Source organism: Cebus imitator, unplaced genomic scaffold, assembly GCF_001604975.1.
Source record: "Cebus imitator isolate Cc_AM_T3 unplaced genomic scaffold, Cebus_imitator-1.0 Scaffold50, whole genome shotgun sequence".
NCBI classification, from domain to species: domain Eukaryota; kingdom Metazoa; phylum Chordata; class Mammalia; order Primates; family Cebidae; genus Cebus; species Cebus imitator.
In genome coordinates, this window is record NW_016107365.1 from 3405124 (window position 1) to 3426810 (window position 21687).

Here is a 21687-nt window from a genome sequence, read left to right on the forward strand (position 1 = left end):
TCTATTAGCTATTGAAAGAGGCATGTTAAAGTCTCCCACTGTGATGGTGAATGTGTCTATTCTATTGGATTTATTAACTTTTGCTTTGTATCTTTTGAAGATGTGTTATTAGGGTCATACAATTTAATATGATGATATTATCTTATTCAACTGACTTCATTAAACTATGATGAAACATTTCTCTTTCCCTAGTAATATGTATTGCTTTAAAATCTATTTTGTCTGTGCTAGCTTTTTCTTGGTTAGCTTTATGTGGTATGTCTTTTTACTTTTAAGCTTTCTGTGTTATTTTTAAAGTATGCCTCTTGTTGGCAGTGTCTAGGTATTGTTATTGTTTTTGGATTTGAAAAATCCATACTAGCAGATTTGGTGTACTATTTTGAGTAGTCTATGTACATTTAATATAATTGCTGATACAGTTGGATTTATATCTACATATAACTATTTGTACACGTTTTAATTTTATATTTTTTGCTTCTCCTGTCTTATTTTCTTTTTGATTAATCAACTATTTTTATTTAATTTTCCTTTCTATAACTTATTATACATTTTTTTGGTGGCTACTCTCAAGTCAAAATATGTATATTTAATATTATTATAAATATAATAAAAGTACTTTTGGCAATTTCCTAATATGGCTAGATACTTTAACTCCATCTACCTTTTACATTATTGTTGTCATATATTGTAGTTCTACAAATATTTTAAACTCCATGACATTATAATATTTTGTAAAACATTTTCTTATATATTTGATATTAATTATACCTATTCACATCATTACCTACTTACTATTCCCAATTTTTTCCTGCATTTCCATGTTTCTGTTTGAGATCATTTTATTTCTTCTCGAATAATTTCCTTCAGTATTTCTTTCAGTGCTGGTCTGTTGGGACTGAATTCTCTCAGTATTTGTCTTAAACATTTTAATTTCAGTTTCATTTTTAATGATATTTCTGTTAGATGTGGAATTTTCTTTCATCCCTTTACAGATATTACTCAATTGTCTTTTGGCTTCCATTACTTCTCTGAGTGGCTCTCCTCTCTGGAATTTTGTTACATTTTTCTCCTCATTGTTCCCATGACTTTTTATTTGCCAGCCTTTGTTATTCCTAGTTGTTTTCAGCAGGTCTGTGGGCCTGCTGTGGTCTATTTTGTCCTATCTGGAGATGGACGCCTACTCAAAAGGCTATTTCTGAAAAAATGTCTTATAATTCTTTTAAGTTATTTTAGTTAATCTTCCTTTAAAAAAATGGCATTCTGATATTTCCCCCTGAATTTAACCAATTTGTATTTACGTAACTGGGACAATAAATATGAATAATGTTGATATTTTAACCTATGTAAAAGTCAGACGTTTTTAAACATGTTTTAAATCAGTGGTTCTTAAGGTTTTTGATTCACATGTTCTTTGTGTACCCTTCTCAGAATCTGTGACTGATAGACAGATTCCCCAAATAAATGCCTAAAACTGTTGCATATATTTTCCAGAGGATTAAGGAACATTTCCCCCTCACCATATGTATCTATAGATTTCAGGATGAGAACTCCTATATTAAATACATAAAGCAAGGATGGCGTTAAATGGAAAGCTGTAGATAAGTCACTCAATATTTGGGCATTTGCTGTTCGTTCACTAATACAGTGGGGAGAAAATGTACTGAGCCTGGCACAGAAATATGTAGTTTGATTTCTGGCTCTGCTGCTCACTAGACCTAATATTTTCATGTTCTCTTTTATAAACAAGGTTCATAATAATACCTCCCAGGTATTATTGTGGGAACAATACAAGAAAACACACAAGAAAGCACTGTATAAATTGTAATGTGTTGTACACATAGAAAATATGTACAAGAATATAGATATATCAATATTTTATATGTGTATGTATGTGCACACACATATAAGAAATAATATTTGCCTTTCCACACTTTCTTTTAAAGAACTGCTTCAGCTAAACACCAGTAATTTGAAATAAAATAGGTTGTACCCACAGCATTTCCTTTGGTACCACATATGCTATTGTACTTGAGAAACTGTAAGGAGGATAACCTAACTTGGAGGTTGGGGCAGAAATTAAGAATATTACACATCTGGCTCTGGGATCCTGAGCTAGTTAGCAGTAGTACCTGTACTTGTATTTACTTACCTATAAGATGGTAATAACAACGTATCCTTTTTTTTCTTTTAACTTTTCAAGGATCTTACAAAGTTCAGTGCACTGTGTTTGACAGGAAAGGTTCTATGTAGAATGTTTTTATCGTAAAGAAGACAAGTTTCAAATATTGAAAACAAATTTTATAGTTCACTTAGCACTATATGGAACATAATGGTTTTCATGTATTAGTAAACATTGATTATAATATTTAATAGTCAACTTATATTTACCTTTATTATGCTTTTTTCCCTAAATCATCCCATATAAAGGCTGTGTATAATACTAGAATCCATTAGAAGACAGTTTATGTCTTCTTTCAAAAAGGTGACCATTACCATAGAAAAGCATTTATTAGCTTGCCATTTTTGCATGTTACTATAGAAGCTAGAGTTCAGAAACTTTTGAATATTTAGAGGCCTTTGAGACTATGATGAAAGCCATAAACCTTTCCTCAGAAAATGGACATATATACACAAACCAAAAACCAGTTTCGCTAATAATTTTCAGAGGTTCTCAATATTCAGATTCTTCCCTTGGTGAAGAAACACCACTATAAAAAGGTGTATCCTTTTTTCTCATTGTCATAATTTGAAAATAAATACACTATTTGTTCATTGCCCACTCATGCTGTATATTTAAGAAACCAGAGAGTTAAGGTGTTGTTCAGCAAATAGCATTGTTCTTAACCAAGTGTAATTATATACAGATGCATTGTTTATAGTGGGAGAGAAGGAAAGGAGGAAGGGAGAGAAACATTAGTGCAAGAATACCCAGCAATTAGACTAATACAGCCACTCAGTTACTCAGAGTATTAGAGACATAGATTAATGAAAACAATCTTTAGAGCATGCAAACTAGTGTCAACAACCATTTCCACTTTAAATACCGTTTGGAAAGGAATAGGAAAGTTGGATGAGATAGTTTAAAGTGGCAAAAACATTTGCTACCTTTTTGGTTCTCTGGGAAGAAATCCACAGATGTCACAGCATTTCAGCAGAAGGCTTGGTCTTTGAAAATTATTGAGATTTACAAGTAGAATTTCTCTAGAGAGTGCTTGATGGTAAAACATGCTAGTTTAATTTACCTGATTCTTTGTGTGTATTTATATTAAACTATATTTAGGATGATTATAGTCAGTTCAGCTTTTCTACTCTACATTTGTGATTCCTGTTTTTCTTTTTTTTTTTTTTTTTGAGACGGAGTTTCGCTCTTGTTACCCAGGCTGGAGTGCAATGGTGCAATCTCGGCTCACCTCAACCTCCGCCTCCTGGGTTCAGGCAATTCTCCTGCCTCAGCCTCCTGAGTAGCTGGGATTACAGGCACGCGCCACCATGCCCAGCTAATTTTTTGTAGTTTTAGTAGAGACGGGGTTTCACCATGTTGACCAGGATGGCCTCGATCTCTTGACCTCGTGATCCACCCGCCTCGGCCTCCCAAAGTGCTGGGATTACAGGCGTGAGCCACCGCGCCCGGCCCGATTCCTGTTTGTCACGTGACTTGTTCTTCTAAGGTTTTATGCGAGTACTGTTGAGTATTTTTTATTTGGGCATGATTGGGTAAGAGGTGATACACCACTATTTGGTGGGGAAAGGGAATGATTCTGACACCGATTCCAACTGGTTCACTTGGGAAGCTAGAAATTTTGACCTGCCAAAGGCAAAGCTTATAGGTGAATTCATACATGAAACAAAAGAGGGAAGACTAATTTATTCAAATTGAAATTTGGTTTGGCCATTAACAATGTTTGCGTTATTTGACATAGACTTTTATAATAGTGGGCAATAAATTTCAGCAGCAATGGAAAAAAAAATGAATGAAATCAGTGAGGAGCTGTTTATGATCTGTTAACATAGGAAATGATTCCAAAGATTATAGTTTTGGCAAGGTTGGGGTGCAAATGACACTCTTAACCAGCACGTGTGGTGATAAAAGTTGATACAAAATTTTTGGAAAGAAGTTTAGCAATTTGTGACAATTTGTTCATATTTTTGGAAGTACTTCTGGAATTTTATTCTAAAATAGTAACTTAAAAGATAAAAAATGTACTTAAAAATGTTTATCAAGAGTTGTTTAAAATGTTAAAAATCAGAAGTACAGTTAATGAACCATAGATGAATATTTAAGTAATCATGGAATTATGGAACATCAAATGCTTGGTGGAATGCAATTTAAAAAGGGTGCCAAACATTGTAACAACATGGAAAAATATTTTTGATGGGAGAGAAGAAAGCACACCAGTATGTATTAATATATTATGCCATGAGTATAGCTTGTAATAATTACTTGTGCATATGAATAAAGACTGGAAGAGAATAGGAAAAATGAAAAGGGTTGATACTTTGGGCTCATGTCAATATGGATGAAATCTAAATACCTTTAATTGCTATTATATGGTCAATAAGGAAAACTTTTAAACAGTCTTCTAATTTTATGCTTTTATGGATTTTTATGTTAGATATTGAATTAATTAGAAATTCAATCATTTAGTAGAAAGCATGTTTTTCCTAATGGATAGCTATTGTTCTAAAACCATTTATTGAACTGCCCATTCCTTCCCTGCTGATTTGAAATGCCTCCTAATATCACATAATTTCCATGGGTACATGTGTCTGCCTTGGACTTTGCACTTGTCTGTCTCTACGCTACTATTACTCTGTTTAAATGACCCTGGTTTTATTGTATGTTTTGCTTTGTGGTAGAGCAAGTTTTGACAGCCCAAACATTCTCTCTCAAAAGTATCGTTTCGATTTTAGTGTATTTACTCCTCCAGACGAACTTTAGAATAAGCTTGTTGAGTTTCATTTGAAAAATGGATTTTGACTGGAGTACACTTGTTGATTAATTTGGGGAGATAATTTTGCCTAACATGCTTCTTATTGTTTCCCAAAATTTCAGTGGCATACTTGAGTGTTTTAAATTTTGGATATAGTGAGTTGATAGAAAGGTGATAACACATCTCTATTGCTTCTATATAGAAGCAGAGTGATTCTGATATTTATGACAACACATTTATTTAGGAAAGTTTCTAGTTTTCAATTGCCTAAAATGAAGAATGCAATTGAATACAGATGGGGAACTGAAAGAGGTACTCTGGAATTCTATACATTGGAATTTTATCTTTGCCGTATATGAAATTAGTGGTCTTTTAAGAAGAGTAGGAGATTTTCAGTGGCCTCACTGGTTAGAAAAAATCTCACTCTTACCCAAAAAACCTGCCACCTGTGGTTGGCTATTTTAGGTATACTTGCATATTCTTTCAGAAGGCCTTTCTTCCTGTTAATCTCCTAAGTAGCTTTATCTAAATCTGCCTTCTTTGAGCTTTATCTACCTTTTCTGAATGAAAATGTTCTTGTTATTTCATCTTCATATTTTCTTTCCTTGTCTTCCTCTCCTGCCCATCCATTTCTGTCTAATTGGGTCTCTCTGTTGGTTTCTGTATCACCTCCGTCTTCTCCCATAGCATCTTTAACTGAGTCTTTCTGATGTTTTTCTGACTACCATATAAGAGACTCTTTTTATTGCTGAATCTCTTCTGAGTGTTAGGACTTCTGGACATCTGTCTTTAATGGCATGTCTTATTTCTCACATGGCTGTTGGTTATCCTTTTACTAATGTAAAGCATGGCATGGTTCTTGAAAGGCAGGCGTGATGAACTATAAGACTGTAATGTTGTGGGCTATTGCATTGGAAAGGGTTGCAATTAAACACTTTCACAAATCGTAGTCCTTGTTCCCCCAACCAAATAAAATAGTAATATGATCGTTGTTTTGAATAGATGCAGATTAGATATCCTTGTGATCTGTGAAAATTTTTGGTCTGTTTATGTAATTTGTTTTTTATTTTAAAAAAGTCATGAACAAGTCAGGTCAGATTCTGCCTGTGGATAGTTAACAGTCTCTTTACCAACCAGGAACATGACTAAAGCAAGCTGTTCTTCCTCTTTTAGGAAGTGGAATTTCGTCTAAGTTTCCTCTCTCAGTCATGTTGGACATTTGTTATTGTTTTTTGCTTTTCAGATCTCCTTCCTGAACTTTTTTGGAAGCTATTGTATGGTACTTTTTTTTTTTTTTTTTTTTTTTTTTTTTTTTTTTTTTTTTTTTTTTTTTTTTGGCATGTTGCTTTTCTATTGATTACGTTTCTGTGTGCTCACACACACGCATGCTTGTATGCAGTAAAAGGGCAATTCACAACTGCAAACCAGTGATTTTTTTTTCAGAACTCCATGCCTTGTATTTATACCAGTTCATAATTTCAGATAACTCTGTGTGTGTGTGTGTGTGTGTGTGTCTGTGTGTGTGTGTGTGTGTGTGTGTGAGAGAGAGAGAGAGAGAGAGAGATAGGTTGCAAACCACTTTTGTTTATTATAAAAAATTTCGATTAAATTGACGAATTTAATGTGGCGACTGGAAAATCCTGCACTGATTTTGTTTTTGATCCTGATTGGCTTAAATCTTAGTGTCCTATGAAATGTCTAAGGAGTCTCTGTAGGCTTTTCTCTGTTCATTTTCTCCTCTATCACAGGGTAAGGATATCTTGGCGAGCAGGTTTGTTTTGTTGGGCAAGCACACAAAAGCCCAGACGCTTCTCCATGCAGGGCTGAGCTCTGGAGGCCCTCCAAAGTGGGCGACCCTTTCCACCTCCAGGTTTCCATTTCCCCGCCACTCCCACAGGCTGGGCAGAATGCGCTTTCTCTCTGGAGGCCCCACTTTGTATTGCCTTTTTGTGTTTTGGGTCGGGAATAGTACAAATCCCTCAAAGCCTCTGAGGTCTGGAGACGCCCTGGCAATCCCTAACATAGCTGCCATTCCCCTGGGTGCAACCTGGCTGCTGTAGCCCCTCCATAAAGCCTTAGAATGACGATATACCCCGAGAGCCCCAGCCTGCTGCCCCACTTCCTTTGACATTAGTCCTCAGAGGATGCCTCGGTGACCTGAGGTGGCAGCTCTTCTCCTTGGGACCAAGGCACTTTTCAGGCTTTGTACCAACCAGAAGCTCTTAAGAGAAAGTGTGAGGCTAGGCCAGATGAGAAAGGGCACTTGGAAATCCCTCAGAGAAGACAAATAGCAAATGGAAATGGCATAGCAAGGGAGAGGGAGTAGCCCTATTTATTTGGCAATGTTTGTAAATATTTAAGATTCTTACAACTGACTACAGTCTGGTACTGGGTAAGGCCAGAGCTAAGAATAATTATCTTGACCTTTTGTACTAATAACGGCATTTTAGGTACAGGATAAAAATTAACATAAACCATGGTGTTCAGCTGGTAGAAATTCAGAGTAAAAGACTGCTGGGTGTGGTGGCGTGTGCTTGTAGTCCCAGCTACCAGGAAGGCTGAAGTGGGAGGATTGCTTGAGCACAGGCGTTTGAAACCAGCCTAGGCAACATAGTGAGACCCTGTCTCTAAAAATAATTTCTGAAAAGCAAAAGGAAATGAAGTATTATATTCCCACATCTAGTACATTTTAAAGAAATAAAAAACTCTTTCCTGTGCCCTGAATTTCTTTAACTTTAAAAAGAGAACATACTAGGTGCAGTGGCTCATGCCTGTAATCTCAGCACTTTGAGAGGCCAAAGTGGGCAATTACCTGGGATTGGGAGTTCAAGACCAGCCTGGCTAATATGGAGAAACCCCCTGTCTACTAAAATACAAAATTAGCTGGGCGTGGTGGCCCATGCCTGTAATCCCAGCTACTTAGGAGGCTGAGGCAGGAAGATTGCTTGAACCCTGGAGACGGAAATTGTAGTAAGCCAAGATTGTGCCATTGCACTCTAGCCTGGACAGCAAGAGTGACACTCTGACTCAAAAAAAAAAAAAAACAAAAACAAAAAACAAAAAAAAACCACCAAACAAACCAGAACAAACCAGCTCTGCTACCCATGCCTAAATATATCAGGAAGCATCTTCTGTAATGTTAGATGTGTTGTTGTTAGAAGGAAGAACTCATGCTGTTTGAACTCAACCACATGAAGTGAATATAACAAAATGACACTGTTATGGACCCGGGCCCTTTTTATTGTGCTTTCTTAGAGCCAGGACAAGGAAGTGTGACAATGCCCTGACTTATTCATTTTTCAGGGGCAGATGACAGTCTATGCGAAGTTTGACAAAAATGTGTATCTTCCTGAAGATGCTGAGTTTTACTTTACTTATGATGGATCTCATCAGAGACATGTTGTGATTGCAGAGCGCATCGAGGATAACGTTCTCCAGTCCAGCATCCCAGGTGAGGTGTCTTCTTTGTTGTGCAGCTGGGAAATCGGTCTGCAGATATCTTCCCTCCAGGGATGTAGGCCAGGAAGAGAACCAGGAAGAAAAAGAAAACAGTTCTGCAAGGTCAGGACAGTGTGTGTGTGTGTGTGTGTGTGTGTGTGTGTGTGCGCGCGTGTGTGTGTGTGTACGTATGTTAGGAAGAACACTCATGTCTGAGATTCCTCCAGCTGTCTGCTGCTTCATTAGGAGTCTTGACTTAGACCAGGCAGACCTATCCTACTGACTGCACCCAACTTTTATGGTTGGGTGTGCTTTGGATGCAGTCAAATAGAGGAAACACTCTCTATTGACTATTACCTCCTAATCACTTCCTGTAACCTCAGACCCATTGCTAGGGTTGGCTCTGGCAGAACTGACATTGACAAAGTTTATCTTCATTCTCTCTTCCTCATTCTTCTGTGGGCAGCCTGACAGCCATGGGTCTGCCTCACCTCTGCTTGCTCCCTTTGGTTACTGAGATTTTTCCTTGATGCCCTGTCCATCCAGAATCCTCCTTGGGGGATCTCTGGCTCCAGAACTTTCTCTCTCCATCATCAAAATGCTTACATTTTGAAAACTGTAATTTCCCCAGTTGTCTTCTTGATAGATGACAAAATTAATATATCCTGTTTATATATTGTGATAAGCTAATAGCCTTTCTCAATATACTTGTTTTATATTTTTATTGGTATGTGGGTTATGCATTTAAGAGTCATCAGGCTTTAACCTAATGGTGGAATTAGAATGTTATTACCTACAGAACAGGGGGGCTGTTTTAAAATTCTTTTTATTGATTGGTTGGTTTTTCTTAACTGTGGGTCTTTCAGGCCCTTTTAATTTGTATCATCTTTAATTTTTCTTAGAGTTCAGATTGAGATCATTTTTAAAGGAGTATGTTCCTAAGTGCTTCTGTAATATATCTGCCACATGTGGGAAGAAGGTAGCCAGTGAACATGCAAACAACACAGACACAGAATTGTAGAGAAGTACAGATACCTCTCAGCTCTGCCTCATCTTGGTCACTTAATTAATCTGTTGTCCAATTTCTGAGACCATTGGCAAGTTTAAGCACTTCTCTCTTTAGCCCAGTAAAACTTCATCGTTAGAAGAAAAAAAACCAATCAAACTGAATTAAAACAATCAAACTGAATTACAGGCATGGCAGCTCATGCTTGTAATCCCAGCACAATGGGAGGCCGAGGCGGGCAGATCACCTGAGGTCAGGAGTTCAAGACCAGCCTGGCCAACATGGGGAAACCCTGTCTCTATTAAAAATATAAAAATTAGCCAAGTATGGTGCCCAGCACCTGTAGTCCCAGTTACTTGGGAGGCTGAGGCAGGAGAATTCCTTGGACCTGGGAGGCAGAAGTTTCAGTGAGCCAAGATTGTGTCAGGGCACTCCAGGCTGGGAGACAGAACAAAACTCCATCTCAAAACAAAAACAAAAACAAACCTAATTAATGGTACATAGTTACTTGGGCTGTTGGTTGCTTTCCCTCTGCCCTTTTGCTCTAGCAAATGTTTTCCCTGCCTTTAGTTTCCCCCTCTTTTCTTGGTTTTCTCCTTCCTCAAGCCCTTATGGAGAAAGGATAAAAAATAACTAAAGTGCCACTCCTATTTTTAAAACGTTTTATCTTTTTCTTTACTTGCATGTGGTGGTGACTCTCCTCCTTCCTTAGCAGGAAGAGAATAAACTCTTTTGTTTATATTGTGGTCTACTTAAAAGTGAGGTTTCTTACCTTCATTTTAACACAGAATTTCTAGAGGCAGGTGACAGTTTCTATTTCTGAACCTTAAATTTCCCTGGTGACAGCTTTACCGGGGCAACCTTTCAAAAATCTGTAACACAGATTTATTTAATATTTACTGGGTATGTTTAGTCTGGTGGGAGGTAGGTGCATTCTGTGCCTGTACCATGAGACCACTTACAAAGAGTCAATGACAAAGTGACAGTAGTTCTCTTTTAGTAAACTTGGGATGCTCTTGTTTTTTGGACCCCTAGCTGCACAGCCTCTAGGAAAAGTCTTTAGAGAATAAGGCACAGGAGGAATGACTAGTACTCATTAGCTGTTTGGGGGCAACAGGGTGCTATGGACCAGCGGTAGCTGAATAACTTTTCTCAGTCCAGTCATGATTATCGTAATCACAGTGATTTGGTGCCACCAACTCCTGAAAATCCTGCCAAGGGCAGCATGTAAGAGCTTCCCAGCCCTGGCAAAATAAGAGTGGGGCAAAGAAGAGAAAGTGAAGGGAGGGCAAAACAGCAGGATTTGGTGACCACTCTCAGGAGAAATACTGAGAACACCTACAAGACAGAGACACTGTTATCAGAAGACGGGGCAGTGAATACCAACACCACACACACATAGATATGGATATGTATTTTCACTTTTGTTTTCTCTTCAGTAGTCTTCACGCACCTCAACTCACATTCAAAGGAGCACTGTGGAATTAGGGCAAACGTGTAATTGTGTGATGCTATCTTACAAACCTTTCACTTAAATAAATATGTAAAAATATATGACTCAGGACGAAACAGCAGAGTGGAAGAGAGCAAAGGACTTGTCATCTGACAAACACAAATTCAGAGGTTGGGGAGGAAGCAAAAGGTTAAAGGAATGCTGAATAGCAGTGTTTGGTAAAGACAGGAGAATAGATGCTCAAATGCTCAGAGCTCGTAAAGGTGCATTTTAAAATCAGGAGTTACTGAAAGAAGATGCAGTCAGCATTAGTTTGGCCCACAGGCCTGGCAGTGTATAAGGGTAGCCGGCTAGCTTTCCTTTCTGCCTTGTTCTCCTGGAGTGTGTTATCTGCTTAAGTTCTGTGGTGGACCTAGCACATTGGACCCCTGTGAAAGCGTCTCCTACAGACTTGGGGTGAACTGTTCACTGTCTTGTTGTCTAGGCCATGGGCTTCAGGAGACTGTGTTGGTGTCTGTGTGCCTCTGCTCAGAAGGCTACTCTCCGGTGACCATGGGCTCCGGCTCAATGACCTATGTGGACAACATGGCTTGCAGGCTGGCTCGTCTGCTGGTGATGCAGACCGATCGCCTCACAGCCAGCAGCCACCAGACCCTGCTGACCCCATTTGCCTTGAAGGCGGAAGCGCTGCCTGCCTTGGATGAGGAGCTCGTGCTGGCTCTGACCCATCTGGAATTGCCTCTAGAGTGGACTCTGTTGGGAAGTTCTTCACTTGAAGGTGGGTCATCACCAGAAAACTCAGATATCTCTTCTGTATGTCAAGTTCAGAATGTTTCTTACACTATACTGTCTGTTCCCCTGGGCAGGTTTTCCTGCCCACTTTGTACCTGAACTTTGCTCTGATATGGAGGGGTTCCCTGAGGTCCTGAGCCACTCATCTCTGGACTGGTTTATGTGACTGTGTGCCAGGAGGTTTGGTGTAAATGAAGAGCCTTGTCTCAAGCCAGGAAAGACTTTCTTTATGGTATGCTCTTGAGCCAGCTGCTCTGGGCTATGGGTCCACTTCTCTTGGCAAGTTTTCTTGCTGTGAGAAGGGGACATTGCTGCCCTGTTTCCAAATAGGTAGGGTCATTGGACAAGAAAGATAATGTCACCAACTCTGTGAAACACTTAGACGACATGTGATCACATGGGAAAAATAACCAATGCGTTGACATCTTTGAAAATGTCAGTGTCACTGAGAGCGTTTGTGTTACATTTGTACTAGTTTTTGAAGTACAAAAGACCAAATGGACTCTGAATACCAAGTATTTGGAATCTGTGTGTGAACAGGGCTATAGATGTTATATATAGGCCCATACAAGACATGAGGCTAAACTGATCAATAGATGCTTTTTAAAAATGAAAAAAAAAAATCTTATTTTTGAGAGATAGGGTCTCACTGTTTTACTCAGGCTGATCTTGAATTTCTGACTTCAGTGACTCTTCTACCTCAGTCTTCCAAAGTGCTGGGATTACAGGCGTGAGCCAACATGTCCAGCCAATAGATACTTTTTATTGGTGATTACAAGTTATATAATTTTATTGGAAATACACAGATGTTGTTTTGTAATTTATTGAATACAACGTATATTATTGCTGTTTTTTGTATTCTTCCTGTGACCTTAGCTTTGTGATCAGATGATGCTATTTTTGAGAGTTTCTGCTTCCTGATAAATTCTAGTTATAAGTTTCAGGTTGGCTTAAATTTGATCATGGATGAGATTAAATCCACTACTCTAGGTAAAGGGGTGTGAGTTTTATAAACAGAATTTTAAGGTTATAAGTCACAATCAGAGAGGATCTCTGTTTCTTCCATTTAATCAGGGTCACACTAAAACTCTCCTAGGCACTTAATGATGTCTCTTGTTTTTAAGACCTTGAGTGAGGGAAATCACAAGTGTAGTCCAGCACTGAGCCATCCCTGAATCCTGTGTGCTGCACTCTGCTGTGTGGTTGCTGATTGATATGTATGGAGTGGGCTCCCTCAGGGTGTGGGTTGTGTTTGTTCTGCTCACTGTTATCTCCAAGGACTCAGCAAAGAGATATGAAATATAAGGGGAAGTTGCAATGATGGTACTTGAAAGTCTTAGCATATACCATCGATTCATTGAACAAATTCTTTAAAAATTTTTTTTTTAGACAGGGTCATCTCTCTCTGTTCCCTAGGCTGGAGTGTGGTGGCACAATCATAGCTCACTGCAACCTCAAACTCTTGAGCTCATGTGATTCTCCTTCCTCAGCTTCCCGGGTATCTAAGATTACAGGTGTGTGTCACATGCCTGGCTAATTAAAAAAAAAAAATTTTTTTTTTTTTTTTGAGACAGGATCTTGCTGCATTTCTCAGGCTAGTCTCAAACACCTGGCCTCAAGCGATCCTCCCACCACCTTGGCCTCCCCAGTAGCTGGGATTATAGGTGCCTGGCTCAACAAATACTTCTTGAACTCTTTCTATGTGCTAAGCCCTTATATACAGGAGAATTGCAGTAGTAATACTTGATCGTCTCGAGATATGCCCTTTCTATCTCACATATGTAAGTGATAGATGACATATAAATCTATATTAATATATAGTATACATAGATTTATGTATCTATGATATATATTGTCTATATCTAAATATTATATACATATAATGTTTTCTGGCTAAGAAACTTCATTTTCTTAAGCCTCTTGGATCTTTAAAAAGGTTCCTAACTGTAATCTTGGAAGGTGGTGTTTTTTTTTTTTTTTTTTTTTTTTTAAAGAATGGATCCATTTGACAAAGCCACAAAGGTTTCAGGATTTCTCACTTGGTGCACTGAAGCCCATGAGTAAGGACGAGCATCACAGCCTCATGCAGGGGCAGATGCAGGTCAGTCCCGGAGCTCCTCCACAGGCTGACAAGTCTCTCAGCACAGTAGCTTGGTGCCTGCAGTGGTTTAATTTGCACCTCTAAGAAATTACAAATTGTTGAAAGTCATGGAACCACATAACTGCCCACAAATAGCTTAAACTAAAGGTCTCCAAAATGGAATTCATGTTACCCACATGCCATATTTATTTTTCATGCTGATATTTAGAAGTATGTTAATACTCTCTAGTATTTAATACATGGATGGCAATAATACATGCATACAATTTTCCATTCTGGGCATGTCTGGTCAAATTTATTTTTGCTGGTAGAGGTACCTAAAAAAATAAGTTTGGAGAACACTGAGCTAAACTCCAAGTTGTCAAGAGTCATCTTATTGCCATTTCCCTTGTTATTTGGAAATACATTCTTGTTTACCAAGCTTTTTAGCTGTTGCGGCCTTTGATTTATCCATATCTTTATAATGGATAGATTTATGTCACCTGGAGGTCCTTTCTGACCCCTCTGCCAGTATTTATATATGATATATATATTTTCATGAGACAAAAACTTGAGCGGTTTTTTTTCATGGTAAAACACTTTTCTATTCTAGTGTCCTAGTTGTTAAGACAGACTGTGTGTTGTGGAGCCAGGTTCAGATACTGACCTTATTACCTCCTGGCTATGAGGCCTGGGCATGTTATTTTAGTTCTGGTGCTGCACCTTTTCAATTCCTAAAATAAGGCATAGTAGCTGCTTTCTTGGCTGGTTGTGATGGTTAAATTAGATAATGTATGGTAAGACCTCTGGAACAGTATCTGAACATATTAAGTTCTCAGTAAAAGGGGATGTTGGTATGTGCATGTAAATACATTTTCATATATAGAGTGTGTTATATGCACTTGTATGTGCATAGATAGAAAGCAAATACAATTGGTTTGGACAAATGAAGCTAAAGGCAAAGTATAAAATCCTGGCATTGTAAACAATTCCTTGACAATTTCTAGGAATGTTTCTAGACTTTCTCTAAAGGCAGTTTATGGTATTTGAGGTAACATTGTCTGCAGCCTGGACTTGTAGTGCAGCTTCTCTACAACCTCAGTGGCAAGCTACAGGGTCCATGCTCATGTTTGAAGCTAAATTTTACTCTCAGGTTCATGACCATCTTATGAGATCTGATTCGGCCTACTGTGTGTTTAAATCCTTGTATCTGCCTGTTCACACTTCAATTCTGTTATGTAGATATGTAAGGGCTCATATATGGATAATGGCTCATTTTAGATTGGTAGGTTTTAACAGATGTATTTATCAGGACATTTCTGTTGAAATTATTCCAGTTTAAAAAAAACAAATTGGGCATTTAGATGAATAGATTGAAATATAAATCCTTCTGTGTCAGTTTTAATTTTGTACTTTAGAAATTGTATTAGATACTAGATAGAAAGGAAACATGGAATTTTTATTGTATTTACTAAACCAAGTACTTGGACACAGATTAATCATTTTATGGTTGGGAATAAACACGAGCATTTGGTGAAGGACTAACATTGATGCCCTAGATGAGCTGGGTTATATTAGGTTCTTACAATGCACATGTATACTCTATGGCTGTATTTTGGCTCATTGCCTATTCATAATTATTTGGTGGGGTTCTGCTAATCTTGAACTGTTTTGGATTTCTTTTTCATTGTACTTTTAATTTAATACAGTTTTAATCTAATCAGTTTAAAAACTCTTATGTGCTTATACATCTATTTTAGTATACATATTTTATTTGTATTGCTTATCTTGAGGTAGATAATTTATTATAATGAAGTGAGAAATAAACTGTGACATAGGTCCCACTAGGAGTTATAATGTATTAGTGGCAGTGGCATCACAGGTGGAAAACAATTTCTTTCCTAGTAATTATTTCTTCCAGTACTTACCAAAAATTATTTTAATGCTCATCGTTCACACTTATTAAAGATTCTTTGTGTTTATTTATTTATTATTTCTCCAAATATAAATAGATTTTACTAAATGAGTATCCATTGATTTCTGTAATGACTTTGTCTTGTAAGAGTGATCAAAAGCTTACTGTGACACATTACTGTATTTCTTGTATTTTATAATAAACTTCTCATTTTTTCCCCCTTGTCAATCATTGAGAGTTATCAGGAAGGACTGGGAACCTGGAAAAAGGCCAGAGTCTGAGTGGAGCGTGGATCTCATAATGAAAAGCAGAGTCTTTTTTCAGCCCTGTGTCTTACCCATCATTAGTCACAATGCAACTTCATTATGTGTTCGAGGAAAGGAAATATCCCAGATTTTATTTAATTTTAGACCATAAATAAAATTGGATTTCCAGCTCATAAAAATTAAGCCCATTCCTTTTATGAAATAGCATTCATAATAGAGGCTTGTGCAGGGTCTCAGAAGCCCAAATTTGTAGTAAAGCGTTGAATAGTAATATAATTATCCAACAGCATCTCACAATTTATTATTTTTTTGTTCTGGGTTTTTTTGCTTGTTTGCTTTTTGGGCAGAAATCTTTTCTCAGAGATTTGTATAATTTTGACAGTTAGGTTAACTGGCATAACATATTCTAATGTTTTATGTGCTGATGCTCAGATGACTTTGGAGTTGAAAGCCCTGCACCTTCCTGCTCCATCAAACTACCTCCCTTCACAAGTTCCCAGTAGCTTGACATGGCTGGCAGGCACCAAGCTTGCCATCACCAGTGAGGGGCTGCCATGTGGGTAAAGAACCCAAGGGTACTACAAATGGCATCTCCAAAGACAGATGGCATCGTTCCTGTGAACATAGTCACTTTTCTCCTAACCTATGGAGTAGGTTGAGCTTGTCCTGGTTAGGTTTTCTAATTTAAGAGAAAAATAAAGCCCACTTCCTTTAAAAAAAAGTCATATGAAGAATATTTCTCATATGTGTTTACACATATAGACTAATATATAACAATTTGGAAGACTCGATATTTTTTGCCAGAGTAAATTACTATTACTTTGAAAAATGAACTTGGACTCTTCTGTAGTTGCCTAGGTAAAAGTAGTTCATATGATCAAAGGTCTCCTAACAGGCAGAAGTTCTGCTCATTATGGACAAATGGATTATTTGTTTTATCAATCATAAAAATATAACCAAACCTGTTTATCTTTTATTTTATTTTTATTTTTTGAGACAAAGTCTCACTCTGTTGCCCAAGTTGGAACACAGCAGCATGATCTCAACTCACTGTGACCTCTGCCTCCTGGGTTCAGACGATTCTCCTGCCTCATCCTTCCGAGTAGCTAGGACTACAGGTGTGTGCCACCACGCCTGGCTAATTTTCGTATTTTTAGTAGAGATGGGGTTTCACCATAATGGCCAGGCTGGTCTCGAACTCCTGACCTCAAGTGATCCACTCGCCTTGGCCTCCCAAAGTGCCAAACATGGTTTTGTAAAGATGCAACCATGAATTGAATCTGCAGGGCAAAAATATTAAGATATTTAACAAAACAAAGTGTTACCTGGTAGACTGTTTTGTCAAGTTTAAAGAGTTAAGCTTTTCTGCTGCCTTTATAATTGGTTCTATGAGTGAAAGAAAAATTTAAGGTTAGCCATTTGAACTTTTGGAACTCTTCTACAGGGCTTAAACACACTGATGTATTTAGAAGATCCAGCTTCTCATTCTGTGGGTCTGTGGTTGGTTGGAGAGCTGTCCCCAAAGAAAAACCAATTGGTGGAACTATTAGGACCCATTGAGGGTGGCTTTGAGAATTTAATATTTTAATTATTCATTCCAAAAATTAGATTAAGTGCACACTCCTTAACTTGCAAATAAAACCAACAAAGTTATAACAACCACAACAGATTTAAACTTGAACCCAGAAATTAGAGAAATGATTCATTAATGTCAAGGACAAATCCAAGTACTATTTATTTGTACAAGTCACAGCATAATTAGTAGTGAGTTAAAGGAAATATAGAAAACCTTGTCATGGCCCATGTGTGTAATGTATAGGTAAAGTAATGGGATGTTCTTACTATGAAGAAGGGTCGTTAGTATAATGCTCTGCTCTTGCCTTAATAGGGTCTTCATAAATTAGTACCTTTAGAAGGAGAATGTTTGTTTTTCTATGCTTTACACATAATGGAAAGAAAAGGAAAAGAAATACAGAGGCCCAAAAGGACTTTAGAAGAAAGTTTATAAGAGCTGGGGTATCCAGCAGTTCTTTTTTTCCCCTAAATTTATTATTTTTTAAAATTTCAATAGGTTTTGGGGAAACAGCAAGTGTTTGGTCCAGCAGTTCTTAAAATGTGTCTTGATTGTTCGATGTTTGTTTAAGTTTAAAAAGCAGTTTTAACATTGCTTCTCATCTGCAGGAAAAGCCATTACGTGGGAATTAACACTTTATTATGAAAGAGTAGATGGGAACTACTCATTTTATGTGACAGTCACATCTTGCTTCAAGCCACATACCCTGAACCTTCTAGGCAACAGGAGAGGGGAATGTGTGTCTTAGCAATGTTTGACAGAGAAAAACATGCTTCTCTTTCTTTGAATAGAGAAAAGAGACCTGTAGCTAGTAGGATTTGTTTAATGATTGAAATGGAGCATGGCTTGTGTTTTTATCTTTGAATCCTGTCTGCTGGCCTTAGATATAGAAAGAAAATAGAGCAAGGCCCCAGAAACTGGCACTGTAGGTTGGCCTGATGACAGCACTGCGTCCAGGACTACTAACCAGAGAAGGGCAAACTGATTTATAAGACTTACTTGCTGGCCTACAGACAAGGTAAAATGTCAGCTTTGTTACTCTGCTGTAAAGCTTTGTACTGGACACAAGTTTGAAATAACATCAGCTGAAACATCAGTGGGTAGGAAACCCGTCAAGGACAGATTTATTACAAAATACAAGTTTCCAGTATTTTATGTTTTGAAATTAATACATTATGAGTAACAACTGATTCTGGGGTTTTGTATGTTTCTCTTGGAAATCTTGACATTTTTTAAGGGGTTGGTACACAGTCTTGCTGTCTAGCCTTCTGTCACTGCTGATAGTATCTAATGGGACAAACATCTCCGTACCTTTTCTGACATTTTAAGCTGGTAGCTTGAAATGTCATCTGTTGCTAAGGTAACCCACTGGATGAACACTAGGGATGGAGAGAATGTTCTTGAGATCCTATGGCACTTGTTATGATGGTAAATCAATAAAAGTGTTTTACAATCCTTAGCTATATATATGTATATTACTTGTGAAGTTTTAAATTCTTAATTTTAAAATGTCTTCTTTGTCTTACATTCCTTTTGTAGTTTTAATTTTTGAGGAATATGTTTTCTGGCAGTAAAGAATTCAATATAGAATTAAACTTCTAAGGAAAAGGACTCCTCTCCCTCCAATGATTTGAATTTACTTTACAGTTTAAGTAGGTAAACTCTTATTGAGCACATTCTCTGTTTTAGGTACTACACGTTAAGTAAGAAACAGCAGCTTAAACTCTTCCTTTATTTGTCTGGCAGCAATGGCCCTTACACTGGAGCAGAGAATTACACATTTACTCTCACATCTGGGAAATAGAACATAAGGTTGGATTCAGGTCACTTTCTCTCCCTCAATTATAATTTTCAAGGACAAAAAAGCGTAAATGGAAGCTAACAGCCTACTCTAATGTGCTTCCCAAAGGATTCGGGATTGTAGAAAGTTCTGAAGTCCCATTCCTGGCTTCCCTCCTCTGGGGCTTTTCTCCCCTTAAAACATAGCACAGGCTGGGTGTAGTGGCTCATGCCTGTAATCTCAGCACTTTGGGAGGCCAAGGCGGGCGGATCATGAGGTCAAGAGATTGAGATCATCCTGGCCAACATGGTGAAACTCTATCTCTACTAAAAATACAAAAATTAGCTGGGTATGGTGGCACACGCCTATGGTCCCAGCTACTTGAGAAGCTGAGGCAGGAGAATTGCTTGAACCCAGGAGGCAGAGGTTAAAAAACAAAAACACACACAACCCCCCCCCCCCCAAAAGTAGCAGGATGACCATAGCAGTTTTTTCTTGCATGCAGGAGATTAAAATTGAATTCGAAAATGACAGTAAGCAAGGAATTTCTTCATAATCTTGAAGGAAAAAGTTAAAATGTTGCTATTCTCATAGATTTCTTAATAGGGTTTGAATGCTGGTGGTTGTCCTTGCATTATTTTATCTACAAACTAAACGAAACATTGGTTTGTAGATAAAACATTGGTTTTAAAACTACCAATGTTTGGAAGTTAAAATGCTCATGATTGAAAAAGTTGGGTAAGAGAGATCTGGGGAGGAGAGTGGGGCAGGGAGCCAGAAGAGATGGTATATTCTTAGAGAAATGACCAATTGTGCGTCATGCTGCAAAGTCCCCCTTTACTTGGCCCAGTGACATTTAAGAAGCCTTGTCTTGACTCTCTCAAATACAAGCCTTGGGGTGGGCATGAAGCTGTATAGTAGAAGCCTCAAAAAATCTTCCATAATCCTACCCTAGGTTTCCACATACCTACTGTCCTCTTCCACACCTATAACTGTAGTTGTTTTTATTTTGCAAGTTTGACATGAGAATGTATGTGTGCTGTGAGTGGCAACACATCAGGTCAATATCTGGAGGAGAGGAGGGGCCTGAGTGTCAGGCTTGAGCCTGGGTCCTTAGAATTCGCTCAGCTCAGGTTCCTTCTGCTCTTTTTCCCCTCACTGTCATCAATTTGTTGATTTTTTTTAGGTTTTATATATGTGTGTGTGTGTGTGTGTGTGTGTGTGTGTGTGTGTGTATGTATATATATATATTATTATTTTTTTTTAGATGGGGTCTCACTGTATTGCCTAGGCTGGTCTCAGACTTCTGGGCTTAAGTGATCCTCTTTCCTCATCCTTCCGAGTAGCTGGGACTATAGGTGTGTGCCACCATGACTGGGTAATTTTTTTTTTTTTTGTAGAGACGAAGATCTCGCTATGTTGGCCAGGCTGGTCTCCAACTCCTGGGCTCAAGCGATCCTCCTACCTCAGCCTCTGAGTAGCTGGGACTACAGGCACAAGCCACCACATCTAGCTGGTTCTATTTTTTCTTGCCCTCTTTAAAAAATCTATTTTTAGCATTTTATTCTTGTATAAATTTTTCTCCATAACTCCCATCTTTCCATCTGCAGTTTATGATAGGAGATACAAGTATATATTGTATTACATGAGTCAATCCCTGATTTTTTTAAAAAAAAGTTCCCAGTTCTTAATGTATATGACTCTCCTATGTTTCTTGTCAAAACATTTAATTTTTATAGTCTTGGTTTTTTGTTGCTGTTGTTGTTGGCTTTAATGTATTTTTTCTTGACAAGTACGTGAGATATGTTGCTGCAGTTGAGGCCAATTCAAGCTATCCTTTGTATCATGGGAGGCATAATGGTTAAGAACTTGAGTTTTGGAGGTAGAAAAATCCTTCATGTTTCAAATCCTTCATGTTTCATATACTACTTAAGTGAGCCTGGGCAATTGCATAATTATGTCAAGCCTTAGTTTCTGCCCCTATAAAATAAGAATAATAATAATACATATATCTAGAATGGCTGTCGGGATGAAATGAGATAAAGCATATAAAGTACTGAATAAATGTTAGCTCTTTATAGAAACAAGGAAGGTAAAATCTTTATCATAGTCACTAACACTGAGTAAGAACAAAGTAAATGTGATATGGTGGTTCATGTCTGTTTTTCACTCATGGATAATTGTTGCCCATCTGTATTCCTGGTTGACTTTTTTCCAACCTCCTCTCCCTCCCTCCAGATATGGCAGCACCTTTTATACTGATTTCTTGTTTGATTTATCCCATTTACCTTCCTTTTCTAGTCTCACTAGAATATTCCTTGTTAATTGTGCCTTACTGAAGGAAAGGATGAAATAATCCATTGAAGCTGTAGATCATAGCCAAAGATGATCGTATTTCTAATATTTTTCAATCTGTGACTTTGGACACAAGACTCTGGCTTCCAGTGCAAGGG

At 37.8% G+C, this 21687-nt stretch overlaps 1 protein-coding gene across 3 annotated transcripts in view; it reads left to right on the plus strand.

Moving 5' to 3' along the window:
• Nucleotides 1-21687, plus strand: part of ARHGEF28 (Rho guanine nucleotide exchange factor 28) — a 319351-nt gene that overhangs the window by 116242 nt on the left and 181422 nt on the right. For all 3 annotated transcript variants that reach the window (XM_017527640.2, XM_017527638.2, XM_017527639.2), the window contains exons 3-4: nt 8235-8382; nt 11313-11606. In XM_017527640.2, the coding sequence (XP_017383129.1) occupies nt 8235-8382; nt 11313-11606 (442 nt within the window). The remainder of the gene's footprint in view (nt 1-8234; nt 8383-11312; nt 11607-21687) is intronic.